Below are 18066 nucleotides of genomic sequence, written 5' to 3' on the forward strand. Positions count from 1 at the left end.
TACTCGTAATAAAAATTAAAATATGGTGTCTTTCGTAAAACTCCCTAGTATCTGATATCGAGAAAAAAAATCTTATAGACGTTGACAACAATAACAAGGTCTTTGCACATGCGTAATACCAGCCCAGGCATACTGTTTATCAAACATAACCTTATTGTTTGAGGTAGTTTCTCTTTTGGTTTTAATGAAATAAAAAGTAAAAAATATTTAATAAATTACATTAAAAATCACTGATAAAAAATGGACATTTAAGTCGAACTTAGAATAGATGAACATTCTGTGTACCGCTTGAACCAGTAATTGTAATTGACTCAGTGTGTGAGATATTCTTTGATAATTAAGCGAAAAAAGCAGTTAAACCAGGAGAAATCGTTCTTGAAGAATATTTAAATAGTTATCTAAACTTCACTTCTATCCTATATACTGCAACCACTTGATTGACTTAATTATGGGTCCTACTACCAACAGCATTTCAGCATCTGCTAACGATCAAATTATACAATTAGAGAATAAGAGTCTACCTGAGACTTCTCAACTAAAACGCAAAAGAGGTAGACCTAAAAAAAATATAAATTCTTCTGAAGAGTTACCTTTGAAATTACCACATGACCCACCAAACTCAGTTATTCTAAGAAAAAGAAGTTGTAAAAAGACTAAAATCCTTTCAGAGTCTGATAGTTCTGAGATGGAAGATTCTCTTGCAAATATTCAGAATTCTATAAAAGAGTCACCTAGTTTTGAGCAGAGAAACGAAAATCTAAATACTGCAATGAAAAGGAAAAGGGGAAGGCCCAGGAAAAACCAAGATAGAGCAATCTTCTTGGCATCAGGTGATTCAGGGATGGAGGAATCTGTAGTAGGTGTTCATAATGCCATGAGTGAAAGTTCGGAGCTAAATAAAACTTCTGCCATAAAAAAGCAAGCAGGAGGATCCCAGAAAAAGCAGGTATTACCACAAGTTCCCATTCAGATTGACCAATCTTCTTGTGAAGCAGGGACAAGCTCTAACATGAATAGTGCCTCTAATGATGGAAAAGTGTTAGAATCTGTTACTCTTTCAAAGAACTCTTCTACTTTCACAATGTTAAACCAGGTTTTTAAAGGTTTTTTAGGGAAGATGGCTGATGGAAATAGGTAAGTAAGAATTTTGTTTTCTTGGTAATACTAGATTTTTTATATATTTTTCTGTTTTTTTTTTTAATTGCATATTTAAACACAGTGAAGGACCAGAAAATGAAGTAGTGAGAAGAAAAGGGCGACTGCCAATGAAGTAAGTTATTTTGGCATTTAATTATCGTTTAATTACCATTAATACTGAAAATTTATTTTAATTTGAAAAATTCATTCCAATATGTAGCAGTTGTGTGAAACATGATTAAAACTCTGAGAACGTCTCGTAGTAATTTCAGAAAATTCATTGAAAATCATAAGAAATCGCGAAAAAGTGTAATTTTAAATGAACTAATTCTTATATGTAATGTGTGACATCATTTTTCCATCAAAGTGTCAAGAAATTTTAGATAAAATTTCAAAAATTGGAGTAAAAAAAGCACTAGATGAAGGGGGATAGCTAAAAACTAATCTAGAAAAGATTAGTTGGGTAACTTTGATATGTCTTTATTGATGTTGGAGTTTTAATCAAAATTGGCAAGCATCATTCATGCATTATTGGGTTTGCTATTTTTGTTAGAAATTACCTTTTGTTGCATTTTTTATTATGTCTACTATTGTTTAACAAAGAAATGGTATTTATAGAATCCCTTATATTTCTTCGAATTTTTAATTAATTCTACATTTTTCATCAAATTAATGAAGCTAATAACGAAAATAAAAAAATATTTCTTTTATTTCAGTATTGATTCTTTACTTGATGAAACTGGTGAATCAGTTTGCATGGTTTGTAATGCAACTGTTCCAAATCTGCAATGGATTTGCCATAAAAGGGAGGAGCATTATAATTTGACTTGGAGGAAAGGGAATCCTGCTATGGTATGAATATTTTGTTTACACAAGATTAAGTTAATGTACTAAATTGAAGATGAATTATAGAATGGTTAACACGAACTATATAGTTCAATCATCTTCCTTTCTGTATTTTATTATTCTATCAAAATTTATTATTTGTCAACAAATCGTCATACAACACTTTAATCAGAGATATTTTCAGGATATATTAGATCCGAGTGTAATACAAAATTCTCTCAAACAATTACTTGAGGAACAGCAATATTTAAAATGCAAAAAGTGCAAAAAGACTCATAACACTGTGAAATCGTTCATTACTCATTTGGAATTGTGTGAGGGTGTGGTTAACTCAGAAGGACGCGTCCGATGCGCCATCTGCAATGAGGAATTGGAAAAGGGTAAATGGGTCTTGCATCGATATAAAAAACACAACAATTTAGCCTGGAGAGTGGGGGATACACCGTTGGTAAGTGAGTTTTACTCTCAATATTTTGAAATTCGATAAATTTTTATCCAGAACCTAGAAGACCGGGATTTGGTTATGAAAATCCTGACGTCTCTGTACAAATCTAAGAAGCCATTTTTTTGTGAAGTATGCGGCGAACAGAAGAAGTCCGTTGTGGGTTATTTGTCACATAAAGGTGTCTGCCAGTGGTCCGGATTGAACGCAGAGCAGGCGAAGGTCACTTGTGAATTATGTGGGAGGAAGATGCTGCCCGTGAGCATGGACTCTCACATGAAAGTTCACAACAAAGCTGAAGCGGCGCGTAAAGCTTATAATGATGAACTTGAGCGCATCGAAGCCGAGGAACTTGGACCAAGGAGAGCAGCCTTGCAGTAAGACACTTACAGCTTTCATAAGTTCTCTGTTATCATTAAATGAGATGCATTTTCAGGGCCCTTCAAGTAATTGAGACCATGAAGGATGAAGGCACAACTCCGAAGGTAAGTTACGTTTGACTAATTATGTAAAAGATAATTATTTTGATAGTTGGCATGACGGCAGTTTGCATAATGGACACCAATAACTGCTTTATATGTTTAATCTAAAATGTTTCTCTTTCGGTTTTTAAATAATTTGTTATCGATTTTTCAGTTATATACTAGCGAACCCAATTTCAACGATTCTTCCATCGTGCGCCAGTTAAAAAAGAATGGATCCTCCAGTGAAAGTTTTTCATGTATATTCACAGGCTGTCCGTGTACGACATCCGCTATAGATGACATGGTACAGCATCTGGAAAAATGCGATAAGAAACCCAATTTGGTAGGTTATTCATCTATAAATGTGCTACTTTCAAAATAATTTTTCCTGATACATTTCTGGCAACTTTTGGCTTCCCGCACATTTCCAGTACTATTTATGCAAACTGTGTTTAACATGGACCTTAACGGAAACCGTAATTGTCGAGCATATAAACAAAACTCATAACAAAGTGAAGGAAGCAGATGCCGAGTTTTCCATCGATGGTGAAATCGCACTCCAGGATGAAGAAGACGATACTGATGATAAAGACGGAGAAAGCGAACGGCTTTATGACGAGTTTGAAAGAAAACGAAGACTGCTCAGACTAAAGGCTAAGAGCAGTGTGTTTGACAGTGATCATAGGGGCAAGTACGACTTTATTATGATTTGTGCCACGTCTTAAAAGTATAGCTTTCCTCCTTTTCTGCACGTGAAATAAAGGTATGTGTTTTTTCTAAATTTGGTACTTCATCTTGTAGTGATACCTCCGTTATTCCTGGCGAATACCTTAAAGTGGGATTATTCTTTACCACAGTATCCTCAAGCCTATAATTGGACTTTCAATTTGTAAGTATTAATTCGTTTTTTTTTTAATTATTATTGTAGAAAAGATAAATCGCTCCAAAATTCCTCAACATTCTTATTTTTTCGCACACGTGACGAAAAATTGATAAATTCAGTTATTAATGAGAGAGTAGTGAAATGTAACCAAACTGAAAAAAGCGAGTGGCACATCATAAAAACAATTTACATACATATATAAGTAACTAACAGCCGTTTCTAGTAAAAAAATATGGTTAGTCATGAAACACTTTCTTTTTGTATTGGGTCGTTTGGCCTCAAACGGAATAACTTAGTTCAATATTACTAAAGATAAATAATAATTTTTTGCAGTTGTGACAAATATTACACCGACTTTCCCATATTCGATTCGCAGAGGAACAAATCTCCGTGGCAAGTTCTGGATGGTGATATTTTAGACGAGTATCTGCCCAAAAACTACGAGTCTTACAGTGTCGCCGTCGTAACATGTGACTCGGCCAGCACTGACATCAGCGACGCTTTAGAATTCACCAAACTGGATTTGTTTGAAGCTCGCCAGTTTCAACGAGGTAGATATAGTTCGCACGAAGAAAACTAAACCCGTTTGTCTTCAAACAGGCAAACAAATCAGCGTTGTTTTCAGGCTGGCACGAAAATCTAAAATATTTGTTAAATCTTAAGAATTAAAATTTAGTTTTCGTCTTTTAATTTGTGAAAAAAATGATCAGGAATCACGTTTTGCATAACACCCGTACGATGGACAAGTTTCAAATGATCGCTCCCACAGAAATATGCTTTTGGACCATGATTCTCATGAAATTGCTAACTATTACTTTGCTGATGTTTCGACATTAAGAATTGGGTTGATACGCTGTACTTTTAGATGAAGCCACTATTTTTTGTGGCGGGCCTATCATTAGCCTGGCATGGCTGCCCACGTCTCACAATCAAATCAATAGGGAGCAAATACTGGCTGTTTCAGTGTTGAACGACTCCAGAAAGGAGTATCTCGTCGGTCAGATTTACCGAGAACGATGCGTTGTGCAGTTTTGGAATTTCGGGATTTTGAACTATGAACAGGTAACTCCAAATAAGTCTTTTTTATGCTTATATGTTATTTTATGAAGAAAAACGTTATCGTGTCATCCTTACTATAGACGAAGATCGAGGATCTGTATACATCACTTGGTCGTTCTGGCGTTGGCTGAACCTTTAGGCATAGTTAAAATAAGTGTGGCTTTAAGTCCGTTAGTATTTTATGCGAATTAATTACTTATTTTTCTCTTTCACTTTCTTGGAGAAGACATATATTTTTCCCATTATTATTATTTACAGGAGATTGTCACACCATTTCTCTTGTATGGATTGGCGTTAAATACAGGTCCCGTATGGCATTTGGAGTGGTGCCCTTCTGGTTGTTTTGATAATGCTGACACAGAAAACACCCGTCGGTTGGGTTTGTTAGCCGTAGCTACATCCGACTCTTTTGTCTACGTTTATAGCATAGATAATGTGGCAGAGGAGAACGAAAAGTAAGTAATATATATTTTTTAGTTATAAAGACCTTTGCGTCATAAGTTCCCGGTAACAAAAGGTTCTTTTGGCTTTCAGAGGATTGATTTATAAAGGAGATCCTGTTCTCAAACTCCGCCTCGAAGATGGTACCAGCTCACTGGATCACGAACATTATGCAACTCGAATATCTTGGACGAAGGTCAGTAGGTGGTAGGTAGAAAGGAATCTGTTAATAAATAATAATAAGAATAATAATCTAAAAAAACTAGTATTGTCTACATCATTGAGTCTCGAATATACTGCAGTCTGTTTGTTCGTTAGCCATAATCTTGTTTCAGGTTAGAGGTCATAAATATGTGGCCGTAGGATATTCTTCGGGATTATTAGCCATTTATAATCTTTCATCGACTAATTTATTTGATCGTGGAGCTCGTTCTGAGATATACACTACTCTACAAACCGTTTTTCCTTACTTGACATTCCAAGCACACTACTCGTGTATCACAGGTAGGTAGGTATATTAGTTTATTACGCTTATATAATTATTGAGTCTTAGGTCTTACGATTAGATCTTCAAGAATGATTAGGAAATAGTATTATAATGTAGATTGTTAGCATAAACATGGATGTTATGTCTCTTTGTTTTGCCTTCCTTGTACAGCTACATACCATATCATGAAACATCTTATGTATTAGGCACATTAAATAAATCTTAATTATCACGCACCATAAATCACATTTGAATCAATAATTGCTCAAACATACTTTTTTTATTAATCAAAGGTTTACCCTTTACACTGAAATTTTCCACAGGTCTGTCTTTGTTACACTACGGCGACGGGAATCGTTATTGCTTCTCTACCTCATTCGATAAACAGTCTATCTACTGGGATTTATTCAAACAGGCCAAAATATTCAGTCAGCGAAAACATGCCACCGAGGGCATGTGGTTGACGAATTGGCCAGTTGCTTTGCAACCAGAAGACGAGACTCATTTTTTCGCAGGTATGTTTTTGGATATCTTTGTTTTTGTTCCTTAAAGAATCAACAGATACATTTTATGTTCTTTGTAACACTTTAAAAACTGAAAATCGGAGGATTATAGATTCTTTGCATGCATAGTCCGAGAAGAAAAAATCTTAAATACAAAAATTTTATCTATTACTTCGATTATTTTTAAATTTTTTCTTTCATTTCTCTTTTAGGTTACGCCAATACATATTCAAATCCGTTAAGAGATGTAATAAATACAGGATCGTCTGTCTTCTCGTATTCAGGTTCTGGCATCAACACGCTTTGCTTTAATGATTGGTTGAATTTGATAGTACAGGGGGGAAATGCTGGAGAGGTAATGGGAATGTTTGCGCACAAGATGTTCTGCAGCACGGATAAGAGAAAGAAAGGAAAATACAGAACCAATAAGCGGAAATCGGTAAGCAGATTTCTATGTAATTATGAACTAACCTGAACTAACCTTTACAAAAAAAACCGAAATGGTATAGAAGTTAAAGAAATATGTGGCGATACTATGTTGTCAAATTCACAATTTTTGCTCCAAGCATCATAAATTACACTTAGAATTATTGGGACGATAAACCTGTTTTCTCTGTTTTTACTTGCACCACGAACTTGCCGTGACAATATTTTCTAATACCCCCCGGATGTTTCTATAATAATAATAATAATAATATCTATATAATGTGAAACTCAATTAATTTCAATTAAAGTTGGCACTTATTACGCCCGGTACAGGTACTTTGAATATTGCAATGTCTCTTATTTCACAGATTTTCACTGGGACAAAAATGATACGAAAAGATCGTTTTGCCGATGGAACTGCTGATGATAGTGCTGATCAACGCGATGGCTATAACATTGTTTTTATGGACTATTCTTTTGTAAGTATTGATGCATTTAGGTATTAAATTAACCAGTGCAGTAGGGTGTGCGAGTAAGTCAATTTTTAATAATATTTGGCTCTGACATATCATCATTGCTAACCAATGTATATTCATACAATAATGAATTTAAGTTTCAAGTGTTTTCAGGAGAATCTGGCTAAAAATAATGACTCGGCTAACTGTGTAGGACCGATAAATAGTATTCAACAGTACAGTAGCGACCAGTACCCATTGTTAGCGATAAGGAAAGTTGCTACAAATCCAAATCGAGAGGCCTGCATGTTTTACGCCACTGGTCATCAATCCGGATTCCTTAGACTTCGGAAATTAGATTGTCTGGGACCGCGTTTTAGTCCGAAGACGTTTAACGATAGTGCATGTGTTGATAGTCTTTAACGTGCTTTGAATTTGTATGAACACATTTATATTAAAACTATTGTTACCCTATTTTTTATTTTCTAGTTGTTCACATCTGAGGATTAATCCAGAAAAACTTGATTCTGATCTTCTCACTTGTGCGTTTCATGGAAATTTAACCAGGAAAATGAATGAAAAGAAACTCTTTTGGATATTTCCGGAAGTAGGTACTTAATTTTTTGTGAATATAAAAAAAGAGCAAAATACTCCTTTTCTAAAACATCGATTTAAAAAAATTAAATAATATATTTTATAATGTAAATAATGAACACCGTACAAAACGTGAAAAACACGAACAGTCATAATTAGGTACTTAAGGCTAAATAATAAATAAAGCAATTACTCTAAACTCAATACATCAGTTATAATTACAGACTTCGATTATTGAGGATATAAACTAAAATAAGGACGTTTATTAGGCATTAGTATTAAAATAGGCTTTCCCAATATCGGTTAATCTCGTGTGGCAAGTGGAACTTTGTATCGAGCATTCTCGATATTCAGATAAAACTCCAAGGATACAGGATTTAAAGTTCTGTATATAATCAGATAGAAATTGACTAAAAGTTAAACATTGACTACTAATACTCCTTACGCGAGTGTGATGAATTTTGATATGGTCGGCAAAGGAAATAAATGATACACATTCTGAAACCAACATAAGAAAAAACTTTCTAACGCGAACCGAGGAAAATAAAATAAATAACAACTCTTGACTTATTCCGAGCTACAACTTGATCCAAACTCAGTGCGTTCACGCGTCTTGAACTTTCATCGTTTTATCATGATGACGGTTATGATATTTAATGCCGCGCTTTCGTTGGATATGTCCACACTGAACATTACCCCCGGAAAAAAAAATCGGCCAATAAAATCACACATTTAGTTCATTCCTCTCGTCAACAGTAATATGGAAAAATTGTAACATTTTTGATGTAAACACCTCTAATAACCAACCGCAGGGGACAAAATGTTTTTCTCTGATTTTGGCAACTTTTTTTTAAGGTTTTGCATTTAAACCAAATTAACCCAGAGGTCATATCGAATACAATTAACTAACCCAAACAAATTATTTGAACACATCAAACACACATTTTTTTTGTAAAATGTAATGTCGTCCTGCTTTGACGGCTTTACGATTATCTCATCGAGGTAAATGTTCTCTAAGAATCCTAATCGCACAATATGGTAATTCCACAAGAACGATAAAAAAAGGAACCTTTACAGAAACTCCTTATAACGTCTTACGTCTACACACAACATTGTACAACCATCCAATTCATGCAAAAACTACTATCCACCATATGGCGGTTTCAAAGAAGTCAAACACCTAAGTATATCGTATTTTTGGTTTCAATACAGTCACTGGCTTCGTAAACAAAATTTGCCTAAAGAGTTTTGCAACGTTCGAAATCTAACAGATGTTCAAAAGGTGTAAACAGACAGCAATAATGTTCGAATAAGATTTAATAAGCACGCATCCAAGTATCGTTTAAGGCCTTTTTCAAAATAGAACCTTTTATGGAATTCAATATTTTGATAGAAGCCAACAACAGAAGAAACAAGATCGAAATTCGCGATTGACAAAAATTGAAACCAAACCTACCCTTGCTAAAACTCACTCTACAAAGCTTTTCGCTTGAACCTACGCCCTTTTCTATACCCCTTCCCAAACCAACCCGCTTGAAGTTTGCTCTTCTGATCCTTTTCCCCGTTCGCCTCCTTATCACTGCTGCTCAACTCCCCATCTTCCTCTTCTGTCGTATAGTTGCAACACTCGCATACATTCGCTTTATCTCGCTTTTCCAATTTGCTATACCGGAACAGCTGATTCCGGAAAACTGGCTCGGATTTCGGATAAAAAAGACACGAAACCGACTTATAATGTTGGTGGCAAAAGACACATGCCGGGTCAGCGGGTTCATCTGGCTCGATTTTCGGTAGAAACGTCTCTTCTTTGATCAAGGGCATCGGATTTATTATACTGTGCAAACCGGGGTAAAGAAAACTAGTCTGATACGGATAAAGAAATAGATCGGCATAAGGACCAAAGGGCTTGTTCGTTTTAAATAAATTGTAGCTAAAAAAGGTAAAGGAAGGCTGTAGAAGACTCCGGTATGCATGGACGTCGCTCAAGAACATGATTCCGCCACGCTCGCCCTCCGGAAAGCAGTTACTATTGCTAAAACCTAAATTATCACAGTTAAAGTTGAGATCGGAACCATTATTACTACAGTCTTCAATTTGGGACTTATCGTCTAATTCGATTTGTACATTCACGTCTACGTCGTTATAATACTTGTCCTCCTTTTCCCCGTCTTTGTCCTCGTCTTGCATCAGACTCGGCTGCGAGTTGGTGTGCGCCTCGCACTCGCTCAGCTGCGTGGCGTGATGGAAAATCGGATCGCGGGACTTACGGTAGCGCGGTACTTTAATGCCCAGCATGTTCATGATCTTCTTGAAAACGATGTCACATTTGCCGTTGATTTTCACATTGGCGCAATCATCTTTCGGCGTCCATTGCAAGTTTACGATATACAGGTTAGGGCGTTTCTTCACTGGTTTATCCATTTGCCACAGCCATGGATATTTTTTCAGCACTTTCAAGCTGGAACCTGAAAGTCAAACAACATGCACACTTTATAATTATTATTTTTATGTAGAGTGTCTAATCCAGGTCAACCAGGTAAGACATTCATCGACCAAGAAAATATTACTAATGGGTAAATTTAGCCACTGTTATTGATCATTATTATTTATACACTGGAAAAATGTCTGATGCTCATAACTAATTACTCACCTATACAAATAATAGTAGTGGCTTCCTTGGCATTCTTACAGGCCCCCTTCCAATTCAACGGCCACTGTAAGCTGCCTCTCTCTCCAAAATGGACGATTGTATCCACAAGAGATCCATTACACACGTAGCATCTCCTTAATATAATAACATAACCAACCAATAAAAAATAAGATAATCAGGTAAACCGCACATACCTATACGTTTTATGGGCATATCTGCCGGTACTCTCAGTGACATCGAAGGGCCTCCAGTACTCTCGCGGCGGTTTGCAACTCTTGCAAACTTCGATGGACATGTTGCCATGCAGTTCAGAGAGGGCCGTGCGAGGAAGCCCGGATCGCAAATGAAGACCATCGCAGTTCTGAGATACTACGTATTTTAGGATTTTTTGACGGTATAACTCGTAGAGCGCCATGTGCGTGTACGTCGGTTCGGCCAATGAGAGATCGTGGTCGCTGAAAAAGCGAAAAAAGTCATACAGGGTGCTTAAATACGAAAGGCAAGTTTTTATCCACCTTCAAAGTACATTCTTAAAGGGAAAGTATCAAAAATGAGAAACTGAAATATTGTACAAACGACGTCTAGAATTAAAGTAATAAAATGCCAACGTCACTGATAGTTATACAGGGTACAAATATATAATTAAAGTCTTTAAGGTTCAAGTTCTTTACCGAAAAGCATAAAAAAATTCCAATAACCTTCAGTTAAATAATGTCCTCTGTATGAATTACGACCGTTTAAAGATGGGAATTTTTTTTAATTTCTGTAATTATTTCTTTAAAACCTCACAAGCCACATGAGCTAATTTTAATGACCACATACACATGTTAATTGGCTTCATAGATTCCTATAGTTTGCAAGCTAAGATCCATGAGTTTAGCTCAGACAAATTGTGTCTCAACAATGTGTTTTATGAAATTCTTTATCATTACATCAGTTTTTCTGTTATAACATGAAGTTAGTAGACAAGTACAAGGACATTTAATGAGCAATAAGAAAACAGGTAACATGCAATTACATATGTGAAAAATGCCTTATTTAATAGTTAAAACATTTTTGAAACCAATGGAATTGCTAATTTCCAATAAAAGTAACAGTTGTGTTGTCATATTCACACTAAAGAAGATTCAGAGTAATTTTTCCAATGAGTTTTTTTGTTTGTAAGGGATAAAATAATAATAATAATAATAATAATAATAATAATTTATTTTCTTACATTTATAAAACCAAATAAAAAAATCATGACTAATTATTATCTTCACCTTCCAAATAAAAATAAATATAATTACCCAATATCTCTGCCCTCCTTGAGTCTAGTCCATATCCCATCTGGTCCTCTGTAATCAGGAATTTTTGCTGCAGTGCTTATTCCAGCTCCAGTGTAGACCACTAGATGCTGAGATTGGGCAATGGCTTGTGCTAAGATTTGGCACTTTTGTATCAAAACATCTTCTGGATCCTCAAACTCCTCCAATCTTTTCTTAATTGCTTCTCTGCGTTTTGACCTTTGCTGAACTTCTTCCACAATATCTGAGCAATCATTCAGCAATTTTATGTCCTCAGGTGTTTTGTCTTCTTCTGGTTTTTGAAGAATCAATGAAATCTGAATACAAAAAAAATCCCATCTAATAATAATATATATTTGAATTTCTATAAAGTTAAATGGCTTAACATGATCAGTTACAAATAAATTCTGAGATGCTCTTTTTTAGATATGCCTTAAATCTTTCTAGTAATGTCTATGAGGTAAAAAGGATGTTATTCTGCAACATTGTGATGCAATCAATGATTTCTGCAGGGCACATAGCAGTCTGAATAAATGGGGTTATGATGAAAATGGAAAGGAACTTGCAATTTACCTTTCTAAAATTGGCATGTTTTTTTTCTTTTGCACACACTTCCTTAGGTTGAACAGTCTGAGGCCGAAGAAGGCGGATTCTCTTCTTTTCTACTTCTAAAGTCTCGGACCGTTCGCCCTCGGCGGATTCCTGGCAGTCCATTTCCTCCCCATTAAAGTACATTGAAAGATTTTGGTACTCAGGTCAAGGAAACATTCTCCTAGGGTGCCTACTTAATTAAGAGTTTTCAGCTCCATTGAATGTATCGTTTAATACTATTAACAATTGTGTAGTTTTACTAGAATTCTAATAAAAGTGATCCACTTTTTTAGGAGCATTCCTTCTCCAGGATTAAGGAATGATTATTTTTTTAAATTTCTTCCTGGGTTTTGTTTGTTTCTTGTTAAAGTTTATTGACATTAAATTTGTAACTGTCAAAGGCACGTTAGCAATATCTGTACCAATTGTCAAGTAGCTACCAGATCGAGTTCAGAAATAGTACACTCAGTGTGAACTAGTGATAAATGTCTATAGATAGTTGCGTAAAACGTCAAAGGTATCAATTTATTTAGTTGTAAGGTTGAAAATGGCAGCAAAGTTGTACTGAAAAAGTAGTTTTATAAAGGTTTTCAGTTTTTCAAATATTGTTTAAATTATCTATATGTTTGTTAGAAACGTAGATTTTTATTTTAGAAGAGACCATCATATATTTGTCAAGTTAGGTCAGATTAAAATTCCATGGAAACGTTATAGATACACGTAACACCATAAACAAAATCAAATACAGTGATGCCAATTCCGATTTGACGCTTTTTTTATATTCTGTTTAACATAATTGGAGGGCAATCATCCTTTACGTCATTTGTCGTTGGTGTCATTGCCATTTCCCTTAAAAACTGTCAAGTTGAAAAAGAAAACAATTCAGTTTTTAGTTTTCCAGGAAAAGTTTCCACTAGTTTCTAGTTGCTGTTTAAACTCTTCAGATTTCTGCTTAGTCTGCTTCAACTCTTTTTTTATTGTATCCCTTTCACTTGACTTAAGAGCTAAAGTTAGCCCTTAGTATGTTTTGATGTCTTGAATCATGGCCGCTACTCGAAAACTACAGGGTAAGAAATGTTTTCAAAATTTTCCTGTAGATAGCTCAACCTTGCCATCCTCTATTGGAATTTTTCCTCTAACTTCCAGGTAACCAATAATCTGAATGATATGTACATGAACTTTGTTTACACTTTGAGAAATCACTACCATTTTGTGTTATATATGAAACTTGATATGAAAATTTGAAAAAATTGAAAAACATGACATAAAGTTTTTGAACTACTAGACCTATGAAGTAAGGAAAAGTCCCATGGTTCCAATATCTGGCTTCGATTGTTTAAAAGAACATATTCCTAATTGGCTTTGAATTTAAATACTTGAATTGCACTACTAGAAATTATAATTTTGTATGGTATGACGCTCTCCCAGTACAATCATTTTCTCATATGTTTCTGTTATTGGGTTTGTTCAAACTTGCTTTGAACGAAAGCATTAAAGACTTAAAGTATGATCCTACAATATCCAACATCTCTTAGTCTAGAACTATAACTTCTATCGATTATGTCTAGATTCAGTAATAATATGCATCGAACCTTTACAATGTATAGCCATAAGTTTGACTAAAAGCAAAGAAATTTACATCAAAACAGCCCTGTAAAGATTCATTAGATATTACAAAATTATGCCTTTATATGAAAATTACAGTTACACATTACTAACATTGAATGTAGAGAGTTGCAGAATGTGACTTATTATTATTTACAACTATTAAGTGTAAGGCTCAATCACTAGTTGATTGTCTATTGAAAATAAATAATGTAACAATGTGTTTTTCTGAAGCATGTTGATTTGCTTTAGGAGAAATAGAAAGGTGTTTAAAAAAAGTTACCGAAGGGGTGGAGACATTTGAGGATATTTGGCAGAAAGTTCACAATGCCACCAATAGCAATCAAAAAGAGAAATATGAAGCCGATCTCAAGAAAGAGATCAAGAAGTTGCAGAGACTTCGAGACCAGATCAAGAGTTGGATAGCTTCAGCTGAAATTAAGGATAAGAGCATTTTGATGGAGAATAGAAAACTTATTGAGACGGTAAAAAAGTTTAATCAATGATATTTTTTGATTTTTTTTCTTGCGTAGCTGCAAACCTCACTCTGAACAATTTAATAACAAGTTTGAATATCATTGTTGTTCCTTTATTGATTCTATGTAAACTATAGAGGCTTACATGGTTTTCTATATAACAATATTTTCTATATATATAACAGTGTTATAATAGGACTACTTTTCTAAAACTTATGTATATTTTTATTCATTTGTTTTGCATTTCTTGTTACTAAAGAATATTTGATGTTAAGCAAATGGAACGTTTCAAAGTTGTCGAGAGAGAAACAAAGACGAAAGCATACTCAAAAGAGGGTTTAGGAGCTGCCCAGAAGTTAGATCCAGCACAGAAAGAAAAGGAAGAAATGCAACACTGGTTAAGCACCTCTATAGATGAACTGTCAATTCAGGTAAATATAAGAATATTGTAATTTTACATCTGTTTATGAACATTTCATAAGGCCTATTAACTCACATAGTTAATTATTATACATAATTAGTACAATTAATAAAATTATTTAATAGAATGCATATTCTATTATCCGTTTTGTGAATTTGAAAATGATCTCTTTAAACCCACGGTTACGACGATTGTCAATTTCAGACTGATTCATTTGAAAGCGAAATTGAGCAGCTTCTCTCGAAAGGTAAAAAGAAACTTGACAAAGACAAGCAAGAGAGGATGGATGAACTAAAATCCAGGCTTGAGAGGCACCGGTTTCACATTCAGAAATTGGAGGCTTTGTTAAGGATGTTGGTTAATGAATCAGTGGAAGTTAAGCAGGTAAATTAGGGAACTTATTACTGGTATAGACTACGAAGTGTAAGATATTCTTAAGTGAAAACCGTAAACGTTAGAAAGAATTTCTTCATCCTTATTATAATACTGTATGCCTGATTTCTGGACAATTTTTCGTTTTAAACATTCTGGGGTTCATAACTTTATTTATTGAAATTGATGGTAAAAGCACGGTAATAACTGTTGCATTCTAGATTAAACCTATAAAGGACAACGTCGATTATTATATCGAGTCGTGGAAAGATCCAGACTTCGAGGATAACGAGTTCATCTATGACGACATCATAGGCTTGGACGAGGTCGAGTTATCTGGAGTTGCTTTACCTTCCTCAGGTAATTAATTAAATGATTGAATTTTGGGGTTTGATGTAGCAAAAATATCGTGAAAGAAGTATTTGAAAGGAAATATCAGAGAGACGTATACATTTGTATATATAAAATGCTGAAGAAAAAGATGTCGCCTGAAAAATTAAATAAAATTCTTCAGTTAAAGTATCTGTTTTCGACGTGTTTTCCGGTTTTTTTTTTGCTTTCGAACATGTAGAAATTTTTGAACCTGATTCTGTTTGCGTGTTTTCGCATAAACATTTAACTACAACTGATAGTAATGATACAGGAGGTACGCCCACATCCATGATATCTGGGTCGTCGCCGATCGCGTCTCCCGCGCCCAATGCCCCGATCTCCTCCTCGTCCGCCCTAAATCATTCCACTGAACCCGCTTTGCCCGAAGAAAAGAAGATCGTTCAGAAAGAGGTGCAACCGCCGCCGAAGGTAAGAGAACCCCTCATAAAATGAGAAAATTCTCACAGAAAAAGCTATAAAAATCTGTGTAGCCCATCAAACCTACACCTGTGCGAGCCACCACATTGTCATTGAATAGTAGCACAAATTCGATACTAAACTATAGTAGTGCCAGCTCTGGTTCAACACCTTCCGGTAAGTAACCTTTTTCATCCAAAAAAGTAAAAGTAAAGCGTGAAACATGTTTTTTCGTGCATTAAAGGCAAAACGACAGCTTTAACGAGCACCCCTAGCAAACCTCTAATCTCGACACGAGAGCTTTCGCCTGTGATGTTGCCGAACTTGACGACGATAAGTAATTTCGCCGCCGTGGCGGCCAACAAAACGTCGAACCCGTTAGAGGGCGTGACAACGACACCCGCTGCGCAGCCGCCCTCGGTCCCCAGTCAAGCCAACGTCGCACCCAAATCATTGACTGACGTCGTTAGCCAAGTGACCGCTGCAGAACCGAACAATACGGCAACATCGCCGATGCCCGTTGTCAACTCTGAGGTGGCGCAAGTAATTCCTAATGGGACCGTTGACGAAAAGGTAAGTAAATATTTCCAATATTGCAGACACTTTGCGGGATTCCTAAGGTGAAACGGATATTTTTCATAATGGTTATGGAAATTGTCACTCAAGTAATTTTATTGACGTTTACCTAACATATTCGACATTTTCCCTCTTTCCGGAGTCGCAATTTTTAAGTTCGCAATTACAATTTTTATTTTCTTCAATTTAAAAAGTTGGTGGTATGTTGCTGATGTTCGACAGATGCAACCAACAATTTTACTTTTGTAAGGCTATTCCTCATTTGTTGTTTAAAAACGAAGTTTTATGGTTAAATTTTAGCATTTCCGATCAGGGGATACTTTATCATTTGGAGAAGCTGTGATTCAGAGGGTAGCGTTATGCATTTATTTTAGAAACACCCTTATTCACAGATCTCGGACGGCATGTCCACCCTGAAAACGATGGCTCAACAGGTGATAGACAGGGCCGGCCTAGATCCTGCGCCGACGCCACCTCAAGTGCAGGTCATCCTTGACCCGCCGCGGAACCAGAATCAAGCGAAAACGGAAGCGCACATCCCGCCCCTATTGGGCGTGGCTCCCCTGGGGGCCGTGCCGCTGCAAAAGGAGCACCAGCACCAGTTCCAGTTGATGGAAGCTGCCTTCTATCACATGCCACACCCCTCCGATACGGAAAGGATACGTACTTACCTGCCGAGGAACCCGTGCAATACTCCGCCCTATTACATCCAGGTAGGGATTATTTAGTTTTTACTTGTAATTAGTTTTGATATTATACAGTTGGAAATAATCACTAATTTCTTCAAGACTCCTTTGTTTAACTCGGACACGCCCGAATTCTACCAAAGACTCGCCACGGAAACGCTGTTCTTTGCATTCTACTACATGGAGGGCACCAAGGCGCAGTATCTTGCAGCTAAAGCGCTAAAAAAGCAAAGTTGGCGCTTCCACACCAAGTACATGATGTGGTTTCAGAGACATGAGGAACCCAAAATCATCAATGAGGAATACGAGCAGGGAACGTACATCTACTTCGATTATGAGAAGTGGGGCCAGCGTAAGAAGGAGGGCTTCACGTTTGAATATAAGTATTTAGAAGATAGGGACCTGAATTAAAGTTTATTTATACAAAAGTGCAGCTTTATTGACTCTCCTCAAATGGATCGTTTTTTGAAGAGAGATTGCAGAAGAATGCTCTGAAGTATTTGGCGAGTTCAACAAGGTAAGACCAATAATAATTCCTTTTGTAGCCGAATTGAATTGATTGGTGTTTCACCTATTAAACATGTTCACATTTTCACTCAGAGAAACGTTACTAAGGGTTTTCGTCTGAGTGTTTTCTAAAGAGAGAATGTTATTCTCGAGTAGTTTTAACTGAGAATTTCACTATAATTCAAGAGCTCCAACAAACCCAAGTCGAATATGACGCGATATGCCTAAACAAAATAAAAGAAACATTGACAAATTTGTCTGAAATGCATAAAACATATTTGCGTTTAATGTCGTAAAGTAGTTAAATCATAAAAATTTAGGAACATAATCCATAGTTCGCTTTTATTAACGTAAACCCTAATTTTACGCT

The 18066-nt window shown here is 35.7% G+C and overlaps 3 protein-coding genes across 6 annotated transcripts; 2 read left to right on the top strand and 1 right to left on the bottom strand.

The window, feature by feature from the left end:
• The first annotated feature begins 162 nt into the window (after positions 1-162).
• On the top strand, positions 163-7941 carry LOC136348296 (uncharacterized). Of its 4 annotated transcripts, XM_066299030.1 has the most exons (18): positions 164-1134; positions 1220-1270; positions 1854-1989; positions 2168-2431; positions 2483-2802; positions 2862-2910; positions 3062-3232; positions 3321-3576; positions 3691-3778; positions 4106-4323; positions 4638-4834; positions 5090-5286; positions 5366-5468; positions 5608-5776; positions 6083-6274; positions 6475-6701; positions 7057-7167; positions 7318-7941. In XM_066299030.1, exons 1-18 carry the CDS (start codon positions 449-451, stop codon positions 7564-7566), a joined length of 3684 nt encoding a protein of 1227 aa, XP_066155127.1. In that variant the 5' UTR covers positions 164-448; the 3' UTR covers positions 7567-7941. The 4 variants fall into 4 exon arrangements, with proteins under 4 accessions (XP_066155128.1, XP_066155130.1, XP_066155127.1 ...); XM_066299032.1 differs by lacking the exons at positions 164-1134; positions 1220-1270 and adding an exon at positions 1546-1672; XM_066299031.1 differs by lacking the exons at positions 6475-6701; positions 7057-7167; positions 7318-7941 and having other exon boundaries at positions 163-1134; positions 5608-5780; positions 6083-6270.
• Sirt7 (sirtuin 7) lies at positions 7814-12669 on the bottom strand. The gene is made up of 5 exons (XM_066299047.1): positions 12247-12669; positions 11677-11990; positions 10582-10842; positions 10388-10521; positions 7814-10202 (listed from the first exon to the last, which is right to left on the bottom strand). The coding sequence occupies exons 1-5, from the start codon at positions 12406-12408 to the stop codon at positions 9211-9213; spliced, it is 1863 nt and encodes a 620-aa protein (XP_066155144.1). The 5' UTR covers positions 12409-12669; the 3' UTR covers positions 7814-9210.
• Positions 12670-13087: 418 nt separating this feature from the next.
• Not3 (CCR4-associated factor Not3) lies at positions 13088-17617 on the top strand. The gene is made up of 10 exons (XM_066299044.1): positions 13088-13331; positions 14122-14354; positions 14621-14776; positions 14971-15150; positions 15360-15498; positions 15782-15939; positions 16002-16104; positions 16172-16500; positions 16896-17216; positions 17292-17617. Exons 1-10 carry the CDS (start codon positions 13307-13309, stop codon positions 17598-17600), a joined length of 1953 nt encoding a protein of 650 aa, XP_066155141.1. The 5' UTR covers positions 13088-13306; the 3' UTR covers positions 17601-17617.
• The last annotated feature ends 449 nt before the right edge of the window (positions 17618-18066 follow it).

Source organism: Euwallacea fornicatus, chromosome 32 (genome assembly GCF_040115645.1).
Source record: "Euwallacea fornicatus isolate EFF26 chromosome 32, ASM4011564v1, whole genome shotgun sequence".
Classification (NCBI taxonomy): domain Eukaryota; kingdom Metazoa; phylum Arthropoda; class Insecta; order Coleoptera; family Curculionidae; genus Euwallacea; species Euwallacea fornicatus.

Coding starts and splice junctions, on each gene's coding strand:
- Sirt7 (XM_066299047.1), bottom strand. CDS start 12,408: ATGTACTTTAATGGGGAGGAAATGGACTGCCAGGAATCCGCCGAGGGC. Junction 11,991..12,246: donor AACATGCCAATTTTAGAAAG/GTAAATTGCAAG, acceptor TTTTGTATTCAG/ATTTCATTGATTCTTCAAAA. Junction 10,203..10,387: donor CACTACTATTATTTGTATAG/GTGAGTAATTAG, acceptor TTTGACTTTCAG/GTTCCAGCTTGAAAGTGCTG.
- LOC136348296 (XM_066299030.1), top strand. CDS start 449: ATGGGTCCTACTACCAACAGCATTTCAGCATCTGCTAACGATCAAATT. Junction 1,271..1,853: donor AAAGGGCGACTGCCAATGAA/GTAAGTTATTTT, acceptor CTTTTATTTCAG/TATTGATTCTTTACTTGATG. Junction 5,469..5,607: donor CTCGAATATCTTGGACGAAG/GTCAGTAGGTGG, acceptor ATCTTGTTTCAG/GTTAGAGGTCATAAATATGT.
- Not3 (XM_066299044.1), top strand. CDS start 13,307: ATGGCCGCTACTCGAAAACTACAGG. Junction 15,151..15,359: donor AATCAGTGGAAGTTAAGCAG/GTAAATTAGGGA, acceptor GTTGCATTCTAG/ATTAAACCTATAAAGGACAA. Junction 17,217..17,291: donor CTCCGCCCTATTACATCCAG/GTAGGGATTATT, acceptor AATTTCTTCAAG/ACTCCTTTGTTTAACTCGGA.